At 44.4% G+C, this 16,489-nt stretch overlaps 1 protein-coding gene and 2 pseudogenes across 9 annotated transcripts in view; all 3 read left to right on the top strand.

Moving 5' to 3' along the window:
* The window catches only part of FAM76A (family with sequence similarity 76 member A), a 40,396-nt gene that overhangs the window by 11,219 nt on the left and 12,688 nt on the right, over window positions 1-16,489 (top strand). For 5 of the 9 annotated variants that reach the window (XM_055261362.2, XM_055261364.1, XM_063631508.1 and 2 more), the window contains 2 exons: window positions 9,602-9,759; window positions 13,988-14,074. In XM_055261362.2, coding sequence (XP_055117337.1) covers window positions 9,602-9,759; window positions 13,988-14,074 — 245 coding nt within the window. The remainder of the gene's footprint in view (window positions 1-9,601; window positions 9,760-13,987; window positions 14,075-16,489) is intronic. The other 4 variants (XM_055261366.2, XM_055261363.2, XM_055261367.1 and 1 more) reach the window with 1 other exon arrangement.
* On the top strand, window positions 2,982-4,348 carry LOC134735612 (thioredoxin domain-containing protein 17-like; annotated as a pseudogene).
* On the top strand, window positions 4,770-6,057 carry LOC129472029 (ribulose-phosphate 3-epimerase-like; annotated as a pseudogene).

Below are 16,489 nucleotides of genomic sequence, written 5' to 3'. Positions count from 1 at the left end.
TCCAGCCATCCTGGCCACCCTGTAGTCTGTCTGACATGCGGATCTCACTCCGACCTTTGCACTGTCTGTCCTTGTGCCTCATGCACCCTTCTCTAGAGTCTCATAACTGGCTCCTCATGTCAGGTCTCAGCTCAGGTACCACCTGCTCACAGTGACCTTTTACTGACTCCCTTAGTCATTATTTATCATACCATTTTGTTGTCTTCATAGCATCTCACATACTGAAAACTAGTCTTGCTTATTTGGTTACATGTTTGTCCACCCTAACTAGAATGTGAGCTCTTTGTCCATCTTGTTCTCTGCTTTATTTCCAGTGGCCTGGCACATAGTAGCTGCTCAATAAGTATTTGTTGAATAAAAGATGGCAGTCGAGAAACTCTTTTTCAGTGGCCAGAGGTGCTTTTAAGAGGTGCTTGGGCTCAGGGGCTGACTCTTGCTTACCAAATTCATTAACTTACAATGGAAGGATATAACTTTTCCATTGACCAGGATACTCCTGCCTGCCAACCAGGACACCTCTTCCCTGTATCAAGATACTGAAGAATCTGAATTAGTAATCAGGAGGTAGCACAAGCAGCAGTCCCCCAAACCTGGGTCCCATCTGACTCCTGGGGCTAGCTGAATGACCCTGGCTACTTACCCGCATTATGCGTCACTTTCTTCATCATTCTCCATGGGAATAACAATAGTTACTTCACAAAGACATGGGGAAATGTAATTCAGATAGGTATATAAAACAATATTGAACCTGGCACATAATATAACTCAGTAAATGGCTCCTGTATTATTACTGATTGGAATAGCTCATTTTTACTAATCTGGTTATACTAGAATTCATTACCTTTCTGCTTTGTAAATTACAATCCTGTCTCAAGTGTTTAGATATTTTTAGACATCTACATGTTCATAAACTTTAGGAGAGAGCTAAATTTAGGGATTAAGAGTAGGGGATCTGGGCCAAGCCTGGTGGCTCGTGCCTGTAATCCCAACACTTTGGGAGGCTGAGGTGGATGGATCACGAGGTCAGGAGTTTGAGACTAGCCTGGCCAACATGGTGAAACCCCGTCTCTACCAAAACTATAAAAAAATTAACCGGGAGTGGTGGTGCACACCTGTAATCCCAGCTACTTGGGAGGCTGAGTCCGGAGAATTGCTTGAACCCGGGAGACAGAGGTTGCAGTGAGCCAAGATTAGACCACTGCACTCTAGCCTGGGCAACAGAGCAAGACTCCATCTCAAAAAAAAAAAAAAGTGGGGGGCGGTATCTGGACTCAGAATGTGTGGATTGAAGTCTTAGTTCTGTCACTTATTAACTGTGTGACTTTGGGCATGTTAATCTATCAATGCCTCAGTTTCCACATCTGTAAATGGGATGATCAGATCTCAGTGCTGTTACAAAGGTCAAGTACTAGTGAAACTCTTAGAATGGAATCTGGTACATGAAAAATACTCAGTGTTATCTATGATGATTTGTTTTTGATAGTTTAAATCTCAGAGGATGCTATTTTATTTTATTTTTTTGAGATGGAGTCTCACTCTATCACCTAGGCTGGAGTGCAGTGGCACGACCTCAGCTCACCACAACCTCTGCCTCCCACGTTCAAGTGATTCTCCTACCTCAACGTCCAGAGCAGCTGGGATTACAGGTGCGTGCCACCATGCCTGGCTAATTTTTGTATTTTTATTTATTTTTTATTCTTTTTTTTATTTTTGTATTTTTAGTAGAGGTGGGGTTTCACCATGTTGGCCAGGCTGGTCTCGAACTCCTGACCTCAAACTACTGACCTCAAGTGATCAGCCCACCTCGGCCTCCCAAAATGCTGGGAGTACAGATGTGAGCCACCATGTCCGGCCAGTGCTCTTTTATTTCTTTTTGTTGTTGTTGTTGTTTGAGACGGAGTTTCGCTGTTGTTGCCCAGGCTAGAGTGCAATGGCACGATCTCGGCTCACCACAACCTCCTCCTCCCAGGTTCAAGCAATTCTCCTGCCTCAGCCTCCCGAGTAGCTGGGATTACGGGCATGCGCCACCATGCCCAGCTAATTTTGTATTTTTAGTAGAGGCAGGGTTTCTCCATGTTAGTCAGGCTGCTCTTGAATTGCTGACCTCAGGTGATCTACCAGCCTCGGCCTCCCAAAGTGCTAGGATTACAAGCATGAGCCACTGTGCCCAGCCTGCTCTTTTATTTCTAAAGTTTATTTTTAAGAGACAGATCTGAAAAAAATGTCTTATGGATCTGTGTGCAATTTTGATATTCATTGTTTGTTCTCTTTTAGTAGAGTTGTATTGTTTTAAACCCTTTAATGAAAGCTCTTACCTGGGGAAGGTCTTACAGGGTGTTTTAAAATTATGCCTGAAATGCCAGGTGCAGTAGCTCATGCCTATAATCCCAGCACTTTGGGAGGCTGAAGTGAGCGGATCGCTTGAGGCCAGGAGTTCAAGACCAGCCTGGGCAACATGGCAAAACCCTGTCACTATTAAAAATACAAAAAACTCGGCCAGGCACGTTGGCTCATGGCTGTAATTCCAGCACTTTGGGAGGCCGAGGCGGGCAGATCACTTGAGGTCAGGAGATTAAGACCAGCCTGGCCAACATGGTGAAACCCTGTTTCTACTAAAAATACAAAAATTAGCCGGGCATGGTGGCATGTGCCTATAATCCCAGCTACTCAGCAGGCTGATGTGGGAGAATTGCTGGAACCTGGGAAGCAGAGGTTGCAGTGAGCTGAGATCGTGCCCCTGCACTCCAGGCTGGGTGACAGAGTGAGACTTCATCTCAAAAAAAAAAAAAAAAAAAATTAGCCAGGCGTGGTGGTGCGTGTGTGGTTCCAGCTACTTGGGAGGCTGAGGTGGGAAGATCACTTGAGCCTAGGAGTATAAGGCGCCGGTGAGCTGTAATTATACCACTGCGCTGCAATGTGGGTGAGAGAATGAGACCCTATCTATAAAATAAATAAAATTAGGCCTTCAAGCCAGGCCTAATGGCATCCTGTGGTAGTTCCAGCTACCCTAGAGGCTGAGGTGGGAGGATCACTTGAGCCCAGGAGTTTGAGTCCAGCCTGAGTAACATAGTGAGACTTTGTCTCTAAAAAAATAATAATAGGCCAGACGTAGTGGCTCATGCCTGTAATCCCAGCACTTTAGAAGGCTGAGGAGGGTGGATCACGGGGTCAGGAGTTCGAGATCAGCCTGGCCAACGTGGTGAAACCCCGTCTCTACTAAAAATACAAAAAGAAGCCGGGCGTGGTGGCACATGCCTGTAATCCCAGCTGCTCGGGAGACTGAGGCAGGAGAATAGCTTGAATCCTGCAGTGAGCCAAGATCACGCCCCTGCACTGATGGGCAGAGCAAGACTCTGTCTCAAAATAATAATAATAATAATATTAATAATAATAAACAGACTTTCAGGCCGTATCCCATAATCGTGAAATGAACCAGATTGAAGTTTGGTTTCAAAGTTCATTGTTAAGTTTCTTAACAAAAAATTAAATGATTGTCATGTACCAGACACTGTTCCAGGTATTAGAAATAAACTAATGAACTGAACAGACAAGAGGTTACTCTCACAGAGCTTACATTTATGTGTGCGAAAGAGAAATGGGTGAGGAGAAAAATAAATTAACATTAATTTTAGATATTAGTGCTGTAAAGTAATAAAGTACATGACAGAGAGTGACTGGGAAGTCAGCCTGTATTGGGCAATCAGGAGAACCTCTGAGGAAATAACATTTGAGTGGAAACTAGGATGATGAAAAGGTGGTGGCCGTGGGAAGTTCTGGAGGACAAAAATTCCAGGAAGAAGGACCGGCTGTGGAAAATCCTTAAGGCAGGAATGAGCTTGGCACATGATTAGAACAGAAAGAAGATGGAGTGAACCTGGGGAAGTGGAAGGAAACAAGGTTATAGAGGCAGGTAAGGGGCTATATTTAAGTCAACATAGGCCATGAGGCACACTGCAGATAGCCCACTACACTACAAGGAGGTGAGTGTGTGAAGCTTTGAGGAGTTCACCTGGGCTGTGGAACGCCACAATGGCAAGGCCATTTTCACCTACTTTATCAGTTCTAAGGATGCTGGAGGAAAAGCTGGTGCCCCTATTGTATGCATGCCGAACCAGTCGTACGAAAGGGGCTGAAGCATGTTGGTGAAGGATATGTGTTCGCCTACTGCCAAGTAGAAGAAAAGCCTTATTGGAAAGATCCAAATAATGACTTCAGAAAATACTTGGAAGTAACCACAGTGCCTACACTACTTAAATATGGAACACCTCAAAAACTGGTAGAATCTTAGTGTCTTCAGGCCAACCTCGTGGAAATGTTTTTCTCTAAGGATTAAGATTTGATGATGGCAATTATGTCTCGATTTTCTGATTTGTTCTAGTATAAAAAAAACTGCATATGGCAGGGTGTGGTGGCTCACGCCTGTAATCCTAGCACTTTGGGAGGCCAAGGCAGGTGGATTGCTTGAGCCCAGGAGTTGGAGACCAGCCTGGACAACGTGGCAAAAGCCTGTCTCTATAAAAAATACAAAAAATTAGCAGGATGTGGTGGTGCACGCCTGTAGTCTCAGCTACTTGGGAGGTTGAGGTAGGAGGCTCACCTGAGCCTGGGAAGTCGAGGCTGCAGTGAGCCAAAATTGCACCACTGCACTCCAGCCTGGGCGAGATTGTGAGACCCTGTCACAAAAATGCATACTTGCTTTGAATTCATGTTAGCAATAAATAAATAAATGATAATGCTAAAAAAAAAAATAGGTTATGGTACAGAGTTTGAATTTTAAGCTATGATGAGAAACCATTGGGTTTTAAGGAGAGAAGATGAACTCATAGGGTAACTTACCCTTGGGAGCCAGTGCTATGGCTTTAGGCTGCAAGATTGGCTTGCCCATCCTCAACAGCAACCTGGCCAGTTTAGGGGTCAAGTGCCTCCGTATTCTAGACTCTGGGTCCACCTGGATGTCACGGATGGGCACTTTGTTCCCAACGTCACCTTTGGTTATCCTGTGGTAGAAAGCTTTCAAAAGCAGCTAGTCCAGGACTCTTTCTTTGACCTACATGTGATGGTGTCCTAGCTGGAACAGTGGGTAAAACCAATAGCTATAGCAGGAGCCAGTCAGTACACCTTTCATCTTGAGGCTACTAAGTACTCAGAGGCTTTGATTGAAGACATTTGGGAGAATGGGATGAAGGTTGGCCTTACCATCAAACCAGGAACTACAGTTGAGTATTTGGCACCATGGACTAATCAAATAGATACGGCCTTGGTTATCACAGTGGAACCTGGGTTTGGAAGGCAGAAATTCATGGATGATATGGTGCCAAACATTCACTGGTTGAGGACCCAGTTCCCAGCTTTGGATAAGAGGTTGATGGGGGAGTAGGTCCTGACACTGTCCACAAGTGTGCAGAGGCAGGAGCTAACATGATTATGTCTGGAAGCGTTGTTATGAGAAGCCAGGACCCCAGATCTGTGATCGACTTGTTAAGAAATGTATGTTCAGAAGCCACTCAAAAACAGTCTCTTGATCAGAGAGACCACAAGGAGCCCAATGTTGCTGCTCGTGAGATCTCCTTTTTACCAGAAAACAGGAATATTGACTACCAAATCATATTGCAGCTGAGGCAGTACTGCTTTTCTGAGCAATTATTCATTCTAAAGATTAAAACTGATTGTGCAGAATATTCTAAGAGTTTAGAAATTGACATGTCTAACTACATTTTTAGTGAAGCAATTTAACAATTCATGTGGAGGCTGGGCGCGGTGGCTCACGCCTGTAATCCCAGCACTTTGGGAGGCTGAGGAGGGAGGATCACCTGAGGTCAGGAATTCGAGACCAACCTCAACATGGAGAAACCCCATCTGTACTAAAAATACAAAATTAGCCGGGCATGGTAGTGCATGCCTGTAATCCCAGCTACTTGTGAGGCTGAGGCAGGATAATTGCTTGAACCTGGGAGGCGGAGGTTGCAGTGAGCCAAGATCACGCCATTGCACTCCAGCCTGGACAACAAGAGTGAAACTCCGTCTCAAAAAAAAAAAACAAACAACAACAACAATTCATTTGGTGAAATACCCAGTTTGTATTGGGAGATTTGATTTTTTTTTTTTTTTTTTTGAGGCAGAGTCTTACTCTGTCATCCAGGCTGGAGTACAAGTAATATAATCTAGACTCACTACAGCCTCAGCCTCCCAGGCCCAGGCGATCCTTCCGAGTAGCTAGGACTAAAGGCATATGCCACCACGCCCAGCTAATCTTTGTACTTTTTGTCGAGACAAGGTTTCACCATGTTCCATGTTGCCCAGGCTGGCCTCAAACTCCTGGTCTCAAGCAATCTGCCTACCTCAGCCTTCCAAAGTGCTGGGATTACAGGTGTGAGCCACTGCGCCCACTCGATTTTTTATAAACAGTAAAAATATGGCTGCATTAAGGTTACAAACAGAAATGTGTCTTAATGCCTAAGGAGGGCATATTAGCTACACTATAAAAAAAAATTTTTTTTTCCATTTTACAGTAGAGAGAAATAGAAAAACAGGCCAGGCACAGTGGCTTACGCCTGTAATCCCAGCACTTTGAGAGGCCAAGGTGGGTGGATCATCTGAGGTCAGGAGTTTGAGACCAGCCTGGCCAACGTGGTGAAACCCCATCTCTACTAAAAATATAAAAAAATTAGCCAGGCGTGGTGGCGGGCGCCTGTAATCCCAGCTACTTGGGAGGCTGAGGCAGGAGAATTGCTTGAACCCGGGAGACGAAGGTTGCAGTGAGTCAACATAGTGTCTCTGCACTCCAGCCTGGGTGACAAAGTGAGACCCTATCTCAAAAAAAAAAAAAAAAAAAGAGCGAGGATGTAACCATTTACATTTAAGAAACCCTTTGGAGGCTATGGGGAAATGGCTTATTGGAGGTAGGGTGATCATTTGGGCAGCTCTCACAGCAGTGAGAGATGAGAATGTCTTTAGTAGAATGGAAGCAGTGGAGTTAGAAAGAAGTGAGTAGATTCAGACTGATGGACTTACTGATGGGTTGGGGGATGGGGAGCAAAGAGGCTTTTGCCAATGAAATAAAACACTTCAGGTAAATGATGACGTGGCCTACCCATGTTCAAGATGAGGCACAAGATCTAATTTCAGAAATAAGAAATGAAAACTGTAAAATTCCATAATGTATCAGCATACTCCCTGTCTAACCTGAGAAATTCCAACCAGCCCTGCTGCCCTGTCACCTGTCCCAGTGTGTCCTCCAGTGGTTTTTCAGTCTGAATGCTGCACAGAGACACCACAGCTTCAGAGGGTGGCAGAAGCCACGTTACGCTTTTCTAGCTTTGGGCCCTGCTCCATGGTGCAGTTACTTTTGCTCAAAGCAGTCAACTTTTTCTAATTCAAACAGTGCCATGGCAGGCCACCACCAGGGACTGGGCCCTGGAAGCTGTTCACTCATTGTTCTTTCTCTGGGGACCGTCTTTCCATCTGAGAGATGGTATCCAGCATACCACTTTGTGTACCATTTATAAAGTATTAAAACTGAGGTATAGGAGGGTGGGTTTGGGGAGATGTTGGCCAAAGGATTTCAGTTACGTAGGAGGAATAAGTTGAAGAGATCCATTGTACAACGTGGTGATTATAGTTAATAAAATGTACTCTTGACAATTGTTAAGAGAGTAGATTTTAAGTGTTCTCACCACAAAAAAACAAACAAACAAAAAACACAACTAGGCGAGGTGCAGTGGCTCACACCTGTAATCCCAGTGCTTTGGGAGGCCGAGGCGGGCAGATCACGAGGTCAGGAGTTCAAGACCAGCCTGGCCATCGTGGTGAAACTCCGTCTCTACTAAAAATACAAAAAAAAAATTAGCTGAGTGTGGTGGCAGGCGCTTGTAATCCCAGCTACTCGAGAGGCTGAGGTAGGATAATTGCTTGAACCCGGGAGATGGAGGTTGCAATGAGCTGAGACTGTGCCACTGCAACTCCAGCCTGGGCAACACAGTGAGACTCTGTCTCAAAAAGAAACAAACAAAAATTATATGAGGTAATGCATGTTAATTAGCTTGATTTAGCCATTCCACAATGTATACATTTTTTAAAAATATTTATTCATTTTTGAGAAAGGGTCTCGCTCTGTCACCAAGACTGTAGTACAGTGGCACGCTTACAGCTCACGGCAGCCTTGACCTCACAGGCTCAAGTGATTCTCCCACCTCAGCCTCCCTAGTAGCTGGGACTACAGGCATGCACCAGCACACCTGGCTAATTTTTGTTGTGTTTCTTTTTATAGATGGGTTTTGCCATGTTGCCCAGAGTAGTTGCAAACTCTTGGGCTCACACAGTCCACCTGCCTCAGCCTCCCGAAGTGTACATATTTCAAAACAACATGTTTTACACAATAAATATATACAAATTTTGTCATTTTTAAAAAAATGGCCAGGTGCAGTGGCTCACGCCTGTAAGTTCAGCACTTTGGGAGGCCAAGACAGGAGATCACTTGAGCTCAGGAGTTCAAGACCAGCCTGGGCAACATGGTGAAACCCTGTCTCTACAAAAAAATACAAAAATTAGCCACGCATGATGGTGCACGCCTGTAGTTCCAGCTACTCGGGAGGCTGAGGTGGGAGGATTGCTTGAGCCCAGGAGGTGGAGGTTGCAGTGAGCCGAGATCATACCACTGCTCTCCAGTCTGGGCAACAGAGCAAGACCCTGTTTGGGGAAAAAAAAAAACAAAACAAAACCCAACACCTGATTAGGTGAGCATGATGGCATGTACCTGTAGTCCTGGCTACTCAGGATGCTCAGGCAGGAGGATTGCTTGAGCCCAGAAGTTTAAGGTTGTAGTGTACTACAATCACACCACTGCATTCCAGTCTGGGTGAGTGAGATCCTATCACTAAAAAAAAAATCCAAAAAACTGTAAATATGAATTTTATAATTCATCTTCTGTCTTCTCTTCGCCCTGCTGAGTTTTCCTTAATGAGAACCATGGTCTTGTGAGAATTTTACTCGTCTGTGTTTGCTAACTTGAAGAGAAACAAAACAAAAAGACATAACAAAGACATAACATTAGCAGCTGAAATTTATTTATTTTATTTATTTATTTATTTACTTATTTTGAGATGGAGTCATGCTCTGTTGCCAGGCTAGAGTGCCATGGAGCGATCTCGGCTCACCACAACCTCCGCCTCCTGGGTTCAAGCGATTCTTCTGCCTCAGCCTCCTGAGTAGCTGGGACTACAGGTGCACGACACCATGCCTGGCTAATTTTTGTATTTTTAGTAGAGACGGGGTTTCACCACGTTGGCCAGGATGGTCTCAATCTCCTGACCTCGTGATCCACCCACCTTGGCCTCCCAAAGTGCTGGGATTACAGGCATGAGCTACCGTGCCCAGCCCGGCAGCTGAAATTTATTAAGCAACTTTTATGTGCCTGGCACCATGTTAAGTGCTTTACCTACATTATGTCACTAGATCCTTGTAGCAGCCCCCTGTGACATGCCCAAAGTCACAGCACATAAGTTTCAGAACTGGGACTGAACCCAAAGATTCTGGCTCCCAATACCACATTTGCAGCCACTGCACTAAATTCCCTCTTCTTTATCTTTGTCTCCTCGTCTTTCAGGTAGATGGGAAATTGCTGTGCTGGCTGTGTACACTTTCATACAAACGGGTCCTTCAGAAGACCAAAGAGCAGAGGAAACACCTGAGTGGCTCTTCTCGTGCTGGCCACCAGGAGAAGGAACAGTACAGTCGCCTGGGTGGTGGTGGCCATTATAACAGGTAACCTCAAGACGCATGAGATAGGACTAGAAGTGCTGGTAGGTCAGATGTCATGCTCACACAGCCATCACGGTACATACCATCTCATATCCATTTTCTATGTTCTCTGTAGGTACTAGTCTGTAGGAGGAAGCTCATTTGTCATATTTTAGAATTCATATATCTTCCAAGGACCAGAGAGATTTCCATAAAGTGTCAGGATTTCCTGACTTTGTATTGTGTGTGAAATGTTTGTGGAACTTACTCTACTTTCGTTTGTAGTGTCCTCACCCTTAGAGTGGATTCTCTCTCCAGAAAAGTAGACATTTCACTTTCTGAGAGATACAGCTTTTTCAACGCATATTTAGCCAGGAGGCTGATAGGTGTCCTAGGTTTGTCCTGGTGGCACCTAGTCAAAAAGATGTCTTTTCATTGTTGTTCTAAGCGTGCTTTCAGAGTATCTAGTATTGTTAACGGTTCTGGCTCTGGATGGAATGCTGGCTCTGCCAGGTTCTCTGCGGGGATCTTGGGCAAGTTTTCTCATCTGTAAAATGAGGGAAGTGATAGTATTACCTCATGGGGTTGTTGTGAAGATAAATTAGATAGTACATGCACAGTGATTGTTTTTATAACTGGCATATAGAAAATATTCAATGCATTTCAGTTTTGTTTGTTTTGTTATTACCATGATGACTTTGTTTAATCAGCAAGCATTAAGTATTCTCATGGGTCAGGGATGCTGGTGGGAATGAAGAGCTGAATACAAGTCATGCTGCTGTCCAAGAGTATGCAGTCTGGCAGGAAAGACAGACTTATCAACAGATGATCTTAGTATAACGTAATGGGTACCACAGTGGAAACGTGTCAAGAATGCAGACATGAGGGTAGTAATTAACTGCCTTGAGAAGTCAGGCAAGCAGGCTTGGAGAAGAGCTGGCATTAGAGCTAGATCTTAGGACGAGTTGGAATCCTCAGGGAAGGAATGGGCAGAGGCATTCTAGGCTGAGAGAATAGCATTTGCAAAGGCATGGAGGGCATGAGACCAAATGGAACCCTGGAGAATTGTAAGTCCTTTCATATTGCTGGAGCTTTTGGCTGGGAGCTGGGGAATGGAAGGAAAAAGGAGTCCTGCATCCTGGTAAGGAATGGAAACTTGATCTTGAGGTCAGGGTGTTAGTGGGAAGCTATTGAAGGGATCTCTGCAGAGGAGAGACCAAATCTTCATTTAAAAAATTAACCCTGACTACTAGTGTGGAGAATGCATTGGAGGAAAAAGGGACTGGGGGCTAATTAAAGGCTTTTTTCTAAGAGTTTGAGTAAGAGATGTTACAACAAGAACCTTACCTGAGGCAGTGGCAGTGGAAGATTGAAAAGGCTGATTCAGGAAGATGTTTTGGATGGAGAATTATGAGAAACTTAGATAATCTGATGAACAGACACATGGGCAAGAGCTGAGTAAGTAAAGGGTAATTCCCGGGTTTCTTATTTGGGTGAATAGATAGAGCTTTAACTGAGAGAGAATGTAGGAAGGAGAGAAAATGGGTCTAGTTTTGGAAAGTCGGGTTTGAAGCATGAAGAATTACTTTTAGGAGCTTAGCCTAGAACTTAGAAGAGAGGTTTGGACATGGGCCATAGGTAGCACATAAGAATCTAGCTGGGCGCGGTGGCTCACGCCTGTAATCCCAGCACTTTGGGAGGCCAAGGCGGGCGCATCACGAGGTCAGGAGTTCGAGACCAGCCTGACCAACATGGTGAAACCCTGTTTCTACTAAAACAAAAAATACAAAAATTAGCCAGGTGTGGTGGTGTGTGCCTGTAATCCCAGCTACTCAGGAGGCTGAGGCAGGAGAATCGCTTGAACCCCGGAGGCGGAGGTTGCAGTAAGTTGAGATCGCGCCACTGCACTCCAGGCTTGGTGACAGAGCGAGACTCCATCTCAAAAAGAAACAACAACAATAAAAGAATCACTGGGGGTAGGGATTATTTGAAAATGCAGATTCCGGCCAGATACATTGGCTGGCTTACACCCGTAAACTCAACACTCTGGGAGGCCGAGGTGGGAGGGTTGCTTGATGCCAGGAGTTTGAGACTAGCAGGAGCAACATAGTGAGACCCCATGTCTACAAAAAACAATATTAGCCAGGTGTGGTGGCACACACCTGTAGTCCCAGCTACTTGGGTGGCTGAGATAGGAGGATCGCTTTAAGCCTTGGAGTTTGAGGCTTGCTGTGAGCCATGATTATGCCATTGCACTCCAGCCTGGGCAACAGAGCAAGGCACTCTCTCTAAAATTAAAAAAAATTAAAAAGCAGATTCCTGCAGCAGTCCCACCCCAGAATTTAATTCAGTAGGACCTAGGATAGAGTCCAGGAATCTATATTATTTTATAAACATCCTAGATGATTCTAATGCAGGTGATATAGTTAACACCATTTCCAACCACTTATGATAGGTGGTTGTTAAAATCATGCTCTTAAATGATATAATTCAGATTCAGGGCTGAGAATGGAACTCTAAAAGCATTCAGTATTTAAGGATTAGGAACTAAGAAGCAGCTGTCACAAAAGTGGGATGACCAAACGAGGAGAACATTTGAAGAAGGATGCAGTATCAGTGGTATCAAATGCTGAAGAGAGGTCAAGTAAGAAAAGGTCTGAGGAATCCTTTGGACTTGGCAGTTGAACACTCATCAAAGTGAAATGATTGCACAGCAGAGACAGACCTCCAGTTTTTGTTTCAAGACCAGTTTTGGGTGAACTTATTGGGGCTAAAACTGATTTTTGGTCTTGTAGTTTGACTGAGATATCAGTAGGTTAACACAAATATAGTGAAGAAGAACTAGACTGGCTGGGTGTGGTGGCTCACACCTGTAATCCCAGCACTTTGGGAGGCCAAGGCAGGTGGATCAGTTGAGGTCAGGAGTTCGAGACTAGCTTGGCTCACATGGTGAAACTCTGTCTCTACCAAAAAATACAAAATTAACTGGGTGTGGTGGCACGCACCTGTAGTCCCAGCTATTCGGGAGGCTGAGGTGGAAGGATCACTTGAAGCCAGGAGGCGGAGGTTGCAGTGAACCAGGATTGTGCCACTGCACTCCAGCTTGGGTGACAGAGTGAGACTCCATCTCAAAAAAATAAAAATAAAACTAGACTAGGAGTTCAAATATATTGACCTGGTTTCTAGTCCCAGCTTACTACTAACTAGCTATATGTCCTTTGGCAGATAAGTTGATCTTGAGCTAGCTCTGTACAGTAGAAATAATATCTATACCTCACAGAATTATAAGATGCATGTGAGACAGTGAACGTCAAATAACTTTTTTTTTTTTTTGAGACGGAGTCTCGCTCTGTCGCCCAGGCTGGAGTGCAGTGGCGCAATCTCGGCTCACTGCAAGCTCCACCTCCCGGGTTCACGCCATTCTCCTGCCTCAGCCTCCTAAGTACCTGGGACTACAGGTGCCCGCTACCACGCCTGGCTAACTTTTTGTATTTTTAGTAGAGACGGGGTTTCACCGTGTTAGCCAGGATGGTGTTGATCTCCTGACCTCGTGATCCAGCCGCCTCGGCCTCCCAAAGTGCTGGGATTACAGGCGTGAGCTACTGCGCCCGGCCAAAAGAACTTTTTAAACTAGGAGACAGATTATATTTCTTATTGAAGGTTTTTTTTTTTTTTTTTTTTGAGGCGGAGTCTCGCTCTTTAACCTAGGCTTGAGTGCACCGGCTTGATCTCGGCTCACTGCAGGCTCCGCCCCCCCGGGGTTCACGCCATTCTCTTGCCTCAGCCTCCCGCGCGTAGCTGGGACTACAGGCGCCCACTACCTCACTCGGCTAATTTTTTGTATTTTTAGTAGAGATGGGGTTTCACCATGTTAGCCAGGATGGTCTCGATCTCCTGACCTCGTGATCCGCCCGCCTCGGCTTCCCAAAGTGCTGGGATTACAGGCGTGAGCCACCGCGCCTGGCCCCTTATTGAAGTTTTATTGATTTTTGTTCTCATGGTTATTAATAAAGCAGGTAATATTTAATTAATTAAGGCCAAGAATTTTTTATTTTGATCCTGTGGAAACTAGCTACCCATCCATCCAGGCCTACAAAATGATCACCTTGGTAGATTCTTTATTAATCAAGAATTATTAGCTCTTGCATAGAAGAGCTGCTGTCTTACATTGGTCTATTTGACAGACTTTCATTGTGATGTTTTGTTAATCTTTGATTTCTAATGTATGTCTCTCTATTTTTGCCATTAAAAGCCAGAAAACACTTTCTACATCTTCAATTCAAAATGAAATCCCAAAGAAAAAGTCCAAGTTTGAGTCAATCACAACTAATGGAGACAGGTGAGCCAGCTGGAGTATGTGTGCGCACACATTTGAAATGCATACACAGTCCCTGAAACAGGAATACATTGTAGGGTCTACCTTGGAATTAGTCTGTGGCGTCAATGAATCTTATGAGGAAGCAGTACTGATATTTGTTTATAAATCTAATCTTGTCATTAAAAGATAAGAACTTGTAACTTGATTTAATAGCAATTGAATTCTACAGTCCACTAAATTATTATTTTTTTTTTAAGAGACAGAGTCTCTGTCACTCAGGCTGGAGTGCAGTGGCACGATTTTGGCTCACTGCAACTTCCGTCTCCTGGGTTCAAGCAATTCTCATGCCTCAGTCTCCCAAGTAGTTGGAATTACAGGGGCACCACCATGTCCAGCTAATTTTTGTACATTTAGTAGAGACAGAGTTTCACCATGTTGACTCAAACTCGTGGCCTCAAGTGACTCGCCCACCTCGGCCTCCCAAAGTGCTGGGATTACAGGTATGAGCCATCTTGCCCGGCTTCCCCTACACTAATTCTAAGAAGTCCAGAGCTGGATGCTTTTCTTTGTGATCTCTGCCCATATCTTCCTGCAGGCAGGAGAGGAGTTGATCTTGAGAGGTAAAGACAGGTTGGGATTAAGGCAGTGTTGCCAAATTTGTGAGGATCCACACTTCCTTAACATTCAGAAAGCCAGCCCAGTGTAGATTCTGGATCAGGAGAGAATGAGATGCAGTTGCATATTTTTGTTTCATTTCCAGCCAGTCTAAATGCATGCTTTCAGTCCTCACTTCCCTCTCCCCTCCTCAGCGGTGCTTCCTCTTGTGAGCTGCGTGGGTGCTAATATCCAGAGCGTCTCATCTGTGTTGGTACAGTGGGCTGCTTCTCAACAAAGGGTTGGGACCAACCATTTTCGTGTTCCTCCGGGCCTGGGCATCCTGGAGTGAAACCACCTGACACACTTCCTAAGATCTTTGAAATCATCTCCATCCTGATAACTCCTCCCATTCACAGTTCTCCTTCCCAGCCAGTAGTGGATATAGGAGCAGACCAGCAAAAACTGATTTTGTTTATTTAGAGGGATACAAAACATTCTTTCCCATTGCCTTTTTGTTAACTTGCTTTCAGACTCTACAAGGTTTTTAGAACTAGTTTCACTGATTCTTAAACTTCTTGAATTGAACCTTCTGGAATGCTTATTAGGTATTAAATGGCGGGAGGAACCATAAAGATCATCTTTCTGGCCAGCTCTACTGTTCTTCTCAGAAGCTAGTCTGGCCACTGTGAAGAAAGAGATGTGGCACAGGTTGCCCATCACCTCTGCCAGGGCATGTGATCCTGCAAGAACTACTTCAAGGAATGAGCTTTTTGAACGCCCTGCTTTATAAAGTCCTAAGCCAAGACCTATGCCTTTAGATTCATTTCTGTTTTGTGCTCATTTATGATCCAGGCTGTGTTTGAATGACCTGGAAAAAGCTCGTTCGTATCTTCCAGTTTAACCAACCAGTCCTTAATGTTCACTTTCTATTAGCTTATTTTGTTCTTGAGATACTGCCACTATTCTTGCTGTCTATTGCTATGGATACACCAAGCTAAAAACTCAAGTTTTCTGTTCAGTGTTTTATTGCATCCAGTCATCAGCAATGCTGTTTTCCTCAAGTAGAAAGCTGATCCTTGACATAGGTACATGGTCTTTCATGGTGTCCTCCAGAAAAGATATTAAATGATCATTTTGACCAGGCGCAGTCGTTCACACATGTAATCCCAGCACTTTGGGAGGCCAAAGCTGGTGAATCACCCAGGAGTTTGAGACCAGCCTGGGCAACATGATGAAACCTCATCTCTAAAGATTAGCTGGGCATGGTGGCGTGTGCCTGTAATTCCAACTACTCAGGAGGCTGTGGTGGGAGGATCTCCTGAGCCTGGGGAAGTTGAGGCTGCAGTGAGCCATGATTGTGCCACTGTACTTGAGCCTAGGCAGTGAGACTCTGTCTCAAAAAAAAAGGTAGGGAAGATAACTTTTTCCTTAAAATGACATGCTAATTTATTTTTCTGAGTAATTTATAATTTGAAAATTTGGAAATGTTTTCTGCTGTCAACAAAAACTATTTTCATACCCATTTGAAATGTTCCTGCATTAGCATTTTTAACATTCTATTCTACTTGTTTGCATTTCTTTTTTTTAAATGTTCATAGCACAAGATAAATTCCACTTTGCTGTCCTCTTTACTTGTTGTGGGTTTTTTTCCCTGCATTTACTTTGCTTTGAAAAAAGCATTCTGACATTTTTTTTGACAGTCCTTTTTTAATGTCATCCAAACCAAAATTTTGCTGGCTACCTATTTCTTTTTTCTTTTTTTTGAGACAGGGTCTCCCTCTGTTGCCCAGGCTGGAATGCAGTGGCACGATCTTGGCTCACTGCAGCCTCGACCTCCTG

The sequence above is a fragment of the Symphalangus syndactylus genome, chromosome 22 (genome assembly GCF_028878055.3).
Source record: "Symphalangus syndactylus isolate Jambi chromosome 22, NHGRI_mSymSyn1-v2.1_pri, whole genome shotgun sequence".
NCBI lineage: Eukaryota > Metazoa > Chordata > Mammalia > Primates > Hylobatidae > Symphalangus > Symphalangus syndactylus.
This window is presented reverse-complemented; position numbering and strand designations above follow the sequence as displayed.